General features: G+C 52.6%; 1 protein-coding gene across 1 annotated transcript in view; it reads left to right on the forward strand.

The window, feature by feature from the left end:
• LOC109383180 (zinc finger protein 516-like) overlaps positions 1 to 8,072 on the forward strand; it is a 30,478-nt gene that overhangs the window by 4,489 nt on the left and 17,917 nt on the right. Inside the window, exons 3-4 of the mRNA XM_019643345.1 lie at positions 4,244 to 4,348; positions 5,198 to 5,265. Of these exons, the coding sequence (XP_019498890.1) occupies positions 4,244 to 4,348; positions 5,198 to 5,265 (173 nt within the window). The remainder of the gene's footprint in view (positions 1 to 4,243; positions 4,349 to 5,197; positions 5,266 to 8,072) is intronic.

Consider the following 8,072-nt stretch of genomic DNA (forward strand, 5'->3'; position numbering starts at 1 on the left):
TGTACCCGCCAGTTCACTCCTAGGGGGCGTCACCCCCTCTTTTAAAGGCTCAGGGGCTGCCCTGTGGCCTTCCCTCCCAAAAAAGAAGACAGTTTGAGGTTAAGGTTTTGAGAATTTCCGATGACGGAAATTGAAATTCAAAGTAGCCTGAGCTGTTTTCCTGTTCCTTAAAAATTTTTTAAATGAATGGTTCTAAGGCTCTTTTTTAAAGGAGAGGTTAAGTATTTATTTTTAAAAGGGAAAAAAGCGCTCGGTTGTCCATAGAGCATTTGTGCTCTTGGACAGGTCCTGTTCTGGCGTACACCCTGAAATATGTGAGGTCTAACCCCATTTGTGGTGTTTCCGTTCACTCCGATGGGGCTTTCTTGGGGGAAACGTTGTCAACGTTTTGGCTGCTGCACCCCGCAGTGCAGCTTTGGGATCACAGCTGCCGCGTTTAGGGATGGAGTGAGGGCAGCCCGTCGAAATCTCGCATTGGCGAGCCTGTGCAGTGGCCACGCTGTTCGATCCAAGGCCCAGCAGGGGACACACGCTCCCTGGAGGCCTTTCCCTCCACTGGACTCACGTGTGGCGCCTGGTGTCAACTTGGGGCCATTCGAAACCCGCCGAGTTCTTCTGCAGGACAGTCCCTGGAGCCTTTCCTGGGTGCCCTCCTGCTGAAGCCGTCCCACCTGGACGGGCCTCTACCTGGCCTCCAGGACCAGTGCTGGTTCCTTTCTCCTCTGAGAGCTTATGATGCTTCTAAAGGGTTGTATCCGGAAGTGCAGCAGCCTTGGCGTGGTCCCACTGTGTGTTTGAGAGGTGACGGAGGATTTGTTTCTTGTCACAGAGACTCCAGTTCTATTACTGCAGCTTAGGAAGTGCGTGCAGCCATGAGTCTGCACCGACACGCGACTGGGTACGGTAACCACTGCCGGCCCGAAGTTTCGGTTTCCCACGGGTTGCTGGGCGCCCATTCCTTCTGAGCACCTGGACACTCAAGTTTTGCATCATGATCTAGAATCTTGCTTAATTCACTGCTCTTCACAATAATCTCTTGGACTATGTCCTACAAGTCTGTCAGCACTTTTTGGATCTTACTTTGTCATCAGACGCATTTGCTCTGTTTCGTAAGGGGGTGTCACCTGCGGAGTGAAGGTCACCCTGTCTCATTCAGGCCGTGGAGCCAACGTGTTGATGTAGCACCACCTTACTGTTGGGGGCAGAAATACCGGAAGACACTCTTCCAAAGGAAGAGAAATTCATGTGTTGTGTCCCTGACGTCATGGGAGCTGCAAGTGCAGCTTTGTGACGCCATCTGTGGGTGTTTTCCTTTTAAACAGAGGACTTTGTTGTCAGACGCTGCCTCCGAGACATCAGGTTTTTCCGAAGTTAAGACAATTCTCAGAGACCTCTCCCCAACACACATTTTGAACGAATGATGTTTGTGTAGAAATGAATCTGGAAATCCTGCCTGAAGAGGAAGGAGTTAGTTACATGGAAATTACGGTCGTCACTTCACGAAGCGGCTTGCTGACTAGCCCTTTGAAAAGTGCTACGTTTTCTGTAATCATCTGACAGTGTGGCTACCAAGTCTGCAAACATTTGCATATAACATAAATGGTTTGTTGCTACTAGAGTGGTAGTAAAATAATTAATCATCTGTGTTTGCCTACTTTGTAGTCAGCCTGTATTATGTGATAATATGGATTTTAGAATAAAAAATTAAAGGTACTAGGACAGGATACTGCTAGATACTGTGTTTCCCCAAAAATAAGACTGGGTCTTCTATTACTTTTTGCTCCAACAATCTACATTTATTCATTTATTCATGTACAAAAATCTACATTTATTCAAAAGGTCATGTCTGGCTGATGATCTGAACTGGGGCTTACGTTTGGGGTAGGGCTTATATTATGAGCATCCTGAAAAAATCATGCTAGGGCTTATTTTCTGGTTAGGTCATATTTTTGGGGAAACACGGTAGGATAATATATAAGGTATTTCTTACTGGGACACAGCACGAGGGTGATGAAAGATTTGTACTTCCTTTGTTTGAGTCTTTTCAGACTCTTCACAGGGGCTTTTCAAAGAAGCGTCTGATGTGCCCCTGGAAGGTTGGCCCGGCCTCCTCCTCGCTTTGCGTCCACTCTCTCCACACACCTTGAGTTTCTAGGTCAGAGTGTCAGAGCTGCTTGCTCACCAGGTAGTCTTCAATTCAAATGAAGTTTATAACCTTTCTGATTAACTCAGATTTTTGGAGCAGCTTGAGTATAATATTATTGCCCATAAAGGGCACAGGTTCTTTCTTTAAAAAGTGAAGAGGCAATGGTGTGGTGAAATGCATGGGAAAACTGTGTGTGTATTTGCGACACATGTGCACATGTGTGCACGTATGCGTGTGCACACGTGTGGCACGTGTGTGACATGTGTACATGTGTGCATGTATGTGAGAGTGCATGCATGTGTGTGTCTGCGTGTGCACACACGTTGATGCATACCTAATTCAAGGAGATAGAATGGGTGAGTGGAAGTGCTGTTTTCTGCTGCTGGCTTGGATGGGCACTACTTAGGGAGAGCATTACAGTGATTTAGTCATCAAATGTCATGAGTGTTAGACACAGTGCCATGTTGTCTGTCACCACCGCTGACAGGTGTCCTGTGTAGCCACAGGTAGGCTCTCCCGTAGATGCACCCAGGCTGTTCCTCGGAAGGCCAGGTCAAGCACAGGGTTGTCGGACTGCCCCCTAGGCACCCTGCTGGCGTGTGCTGACAATGAAAAGGAACGGGGAAACGAGTTGCTTTGAAGTGGCGATTTTCCTGGACCCAAATACGAGGAAGGAATGGTGCTCCTAGAAGACATATCAGTTGACGATTGACAAAGCCAGCAGTGGAGATGTGTGCACACCAAATATGTGTGCTCAGAGCTCGGTCGGCCGCGTGGCACCCACAGGAGCCGCCAGCGCCACTCAGGCCCAGGATGCAGGGGTGGGTAAGGGCAGCCCTCCTACCCTTTGCCTCCACCGACTTGCTCCGTTAAAACTCTTCCAAGGAGGAGGCATCCAGGCTGGCCCCTGAAGCCGCTGGCTGAGCCCTGGTTTTCATGTTTTACAGCGAAGGGGGCTCCCTGTCACCATTGGTAAGCGGTTTCCCACTCAGGACGGGGTACGAGTGGTGGTGAAAATGTGTCTTTGTCTTTTTGTACCTGAATGAGGCTGTGGGAAATTGAGACCCTTGTGGGCAACCTCTTAAGTTTCTCCAAGGCTCATGGTCATGATTTGTCACGTGACAAGCCTGACACGATCTGCCCATAATCTCCACAAACAGGGTCTGTCGTGTGAGAGTGGTTTGATATTACTTTTCCCCGTTGAGGCACTCTGAGTTAGGATAAGGAAGAGCTTCTTGGTTCAGTTTCAGCTCATGTGACTGAGACCCTGTGCCGTCCCGTCACGTGCCCTTTGCTGGGGGGTGTCCGACGTTAGGGCCCTGGACGTGCAGCCGAGTGAACGTTGTGTTGCCACAGCTGTACTTTTCTCTAGTCGGTCTTTTTGTTTCTTGTTCTCCCACTGAGTGGAGTCACCATTGAGCCAACCTGTGAAAGTCTGGCTCAGGGAAGTGTCTGCGGGGCCACCGTTCCATGAAAAATTAGCCTTTTCTTCAGAGAGACCCTCAGACACAGAGAAGGCAGGCAGGCTGGCCGGTGCCATCGCATCTCTTTTCCCACCAAGACTGAGTGTCGGTTAGGGTCAGAGGGAGCGTGAGGCCAGCGCAGGAAGCCCAGGCCTCATTCCCAGCTGTCCTCTGGGCTCCCTGGGGACAGCACGGGCCACGCAGGTAGGGGCCTGGCGGGTGGGGTGTTGATGGCTCAGACCCCTGGCTCCTTGCCCTGCATAGTGGTGAGTGACAGGGGCCCAGCCCTGCTGGCTCCATGTCCCCACGCCTGGTCTGGGCCCTGTGTCACTCCGATGTGCCTGATGTGCCGCTGACATAGCCCACGATGGCTGGGCGAGCTCCCAGCTTCTCGGAGCCCCGCACACCTGACAGCCGCCGGGGTGGGCACGTCGCGGGAGCGGGTTTTAATTCCTTGTAATTTATGCTCGCTTGCGGCCCTGCGTGTGCTGGGCTGTCAGCAGAGCCCGGAGGAAAGCTGACAGTTGTCACCTAGGGCCTGAAGGTACCTCCCATCATGACGCATTAGACAGACTAATGATGTTTTCCTCTCTCCCCCCTGCCTCACCTGCACCCCACGGGCACTGCCACCCAGGGGTGCTCCGGACACAGGCCCGCCAAGGAGACTTCGTCTGCGTGGAGTGTGGGAAGTGCTTCCACCAGCCCAGCCACCTCCGGGCCCACATGCGGGCTCACTCAGGTACTGCCTGCCCTCGGCCCCTCGTCCTCTCACTGTCGGGGTACCCAGGGGCGTGGGGCGTGGAGCGTGCTCCGCGGGTGGTCCCATTGTCCACAGTCCCTGGCGTTCTGAGCCAGTCCCTCGGGCCCTGTGAAGTAAGGGGTGGTGCACCCCTTCTGTGGTTACATGCCAGACTCTCCCGTCCAGGCCCTGAAATGGTTTCTTCTTCGCCTCCAGTGCCATGTGGTTTAATCTGAGAGAAACCTGTTTGCAAATGTCCCGTTTTAATTAGAGTAGACTGATCAGAAGCAACTATGCTAATGAGCTGTGCTGCGAGCAGCACACACTGGAATCAAAGCCTGTTCAGGAGACACGTGCGGCTCGGTTTCCCCCCAGGCCCCTCGGACCGGTCAGTGATGGATGCACAGTCGCCGGCGTCTTTGTAGCTCACTGCTCGAGACCCTATCAGGCTGAGAGCAGCGCCTGTGACCCACACAGCACCAGGCAGAGCAGAGGCTGGAGGGCTCCTTCTAGAAGTGGGAAGGGTCACGCATAAGCCAGCCTGATGCAAAATGACAGGGGCCAAATGGCAAGTAATGCAGGAGGCCGGTCCCTTTACACACACGCTGATAATTACTGTTGTCAGTGACAGCTTTCTTCGGCAGGAAGTCGGAATTAAAAAGGGCAGTGGCCCCAGGCAGCACTATCACAGCGTCTTCCAGTAAGTGTGCCGGTAAATTGGTATTTACCAGCCCCGGGCTCAGCGCTGGCTTCTTTCTCGTGAAAGTGCTTCATCTGTAACGGCCCGTGCAGCGGGGCGTCGGAGGCAGCGCGCGTGTTGGTCCGCTAACGCTCCCCTTGTTCCCACAGTGGTGTTTGAGTCCAACGGCCTCCGAGGTGCGGACGTCCATGCCACCTCCACAGACGCCCCCAAACAAGTAGGTCTTCCGGCTGCTCGGAGGTTTGGGTTCGGATGAGGGTGCCTCCCCCACATCTGCAGACACCTTCACACGCTTTGTTAGAGCCCAGCCTTGGGGACAGCTGTAGGTGACCGAGAGACACGGCAGGCCGCCTGAGCCAGGATTTGCAGCTGCTTTCGGTCTTGCTGGGGGTGAGGGAACTGGCAGAGACTGGTGGAGCCTTAAAACACTAGACACCCATACTTTTCACCCGAGGTGTTTTTGCATACCAGTTTCCTTGAGAAGAAATCACGCCTCTCGTCCCTGTTCCTCAGCACAGAGTTTGTATTACTCCATAAGAGATGTTCGCCAGGTTTGGTGTTTCACGGCTGTGTCCTCGGCCCTCCGCTGTCCAGGCGCACGGCCACGATGCAGGAAAACACCCGTGTGTGTACACGCAGTACGTATAGATGACCGTGGACGTGTGGCCTTCGTACATGACCGTTGAGGGTCCACACAGCATGGCAGGACTCTTGGACACGAGTGATGGTGGCATGCAGTGTGCGGTTCTCGTAGAGGAGCACGCCCCTTCGTAGGTGGGCTGAGAACCGTGTTGCAGAGCCTCCTTTCTGTTCCTCCCGCAGAATGTCACGCCCGCCCTCTCCGTCTCCCGCAAGCATTTTCTGTACAATGTTCTTGCCTTTTTGCCAGTTGCCGTAGAACATTGTGTGACTGCAGACACTCCCCTTTGTAAAGGAAGAGGGGTTTCTTTGCCATCAGGGTAAACATCCAAGCCCCCGTCATGGGATCAGACCGAGGCAGCGTGCCCTGCCCCAGGTGGGGTCATGGCTGTCGACGTGGTGAGGGTTATTGAGACGTTAGGGGACCTCAAGCATCCTTCTAGTCTCTTTCCCCGGAAAACAATGGTAAGAGAGACACGTCTTTACCAAGGGCCCACCGTGAAGTAGTGATGGACCTGGGCCCAGGACGGAGAGTCCCCGATCAGGGATTTCCTTTTTGTGTTTTATTGCAGTTTTAGAATTACTATTTCTTGCTAAAAGCCTTCCTTCAGATGTCATCGACAAAATGCCTTGCCATTTGTTACCGTTTTTAGTGACTTCCCTCTTAACAAAACCCATAGTTTTAGAATGGAAAGCAGTCATTTCATGATGCTGTGACAGTTTATGAAATAAATAACAGCTTGCTGAATGTTGAATTAAAAGATTTTTGAACATGTGTGACCTCAGCTGGAATGAGGTAGCACTCTCCTTTTTAACAGAAACCAAGCCCCCCTGTGACAAGAGCCACTGCTGTGTTTGTGGGACGTAGTCACAGCAAGGTCATGCCATAATTGGAGAATTACATATTGAGATTACAACTGGAGTCAATCCAGAGGGTTCCTGCGTGCACAGGCGACCCATTAAATCCACNGCATACAAGTGCTGGTCTCTTACTGAGTTCCTGATGTTCTCCTGTGACTTGGGAACTTAACCCAGATCCACAGGTGCCTGGGCCACCTGGGTGTGACGTGCGATGCCCCTGGTTCACGGTTACCCTTAGCGGAAAAAACTAGGTGCTTTTTGACGAGGAGAAAGCACCAGTGTCTGGGCCCAGCGGTTGTGCCGGCGCAGTCCTTGGTGGAGGCTGGCGGCTGCCCCTCTCCTGAGCAGCGCTGAGCCCTGTGACACTCGCTCAGAGCCAGCACTTCCTGTGAATTTTCTAGAATGAAGCCGAGAGCCTGGATGCGCAGAGGCCCTGAGGGGCTTGATGCCGAGGTGTTTGTATGATGCAGTGAGCTCCGGTGTGTCCCGTTTACGGTTCTCGTCCCTTCTCCTGCACAGGTGCTCTGTGCGTAGGATACCTGGGCAGACGCCCCTGGGTAGCTGGCGGAGCGCAGCTGCTGTGTAGCCCGGTGTTCTCACCTGTTCAGATGGCAGTTACACGGTTGTGGCCACATTTTCCAGTCGTGTGGATTATTTGTTAGGAAATGGAATAGTGTCTAGTCGTTGGCCTTTTGGGTCTGACGTCAGCCTCAGTTCTTTAGAGACGGGTTTTCCTGGGCTCTGAAGCCAGGAAATTTTAGACACGAGAGGACAGGTGAGTGTCAGTGGGTGCCTGTGTTCCTGGTGACTGCCACCTTTCCGTCCAGCCCTTGCGCGTGACTCCACCCTCCCAGCAAGCGAGCTACACGTCTGCACGGCGTTTTAATGACTCCCTCCCAGTAAACGAGTTTAGCTGGTCCCATCCTCATAACCGGCATGGACTGCATGCACGTGTACCCGCCAGTTCACTCCTAGGGGGCGTCACCCCCTCTTTTAAAGGCTCAGGGGCTGCCCTGTGGCCTTCCCTCCCAAAAAAGAAGACAGTTTGAGGTTAAGGTTTTGAGAATTTCCGATGACGGAAATTGAAATTCAAAGTAGCCTGAGCTGTTTTCCTGTTCCTTAAAAATTTTTTAAATGAATGGTTCTAAGGCTCTTTTTTAAAGGAGAGGTTAAGTATTTATTTTTAAAAGGGAAAAAAGCGCTCGGTTGTCCATAGAGCATTTGTGCTCTTGGACAGGTCCTGTTCTGGCGTACACCCTGAAATATGTGAGGTCTAACCCCATTTGTGGTGTTTCCGTTCACTCCGATGGGGCTTTCTTGGGGGAAACGTTGTCAACGTTTTGGCTGCTGCACCCCGCAGTGCAGCTTTGGGATCACAGCTGCCGCGTTTAGGGATGGAGTGAGGGCAGCCCGTCGAAATCTCGCATTGGCGAGCCTGTGCAGTGGCCACGCTGTTCGATCCAAGGCCCAGCAGGGGACACACGCTCCCTGGAGGCCTTTCCCTCCACTGGACTCACGTGTGGC

Source organism: Hipposideros armiger, unplaced genomic scaffold (assembly GCF_001890085.2).
Source record: "Hipposideros armiger isolate ML-2016 unplaced genomic scaffold, ASM189008v1 scaffold_77, whole genome shotgun sequence".
Taxonomy (NCBI): Eukaryota; Metazoa; Chordata; class Mammalia; order Chiroptera; family Hipposideridae; genus Hipposideros; species Hipposideros armiger.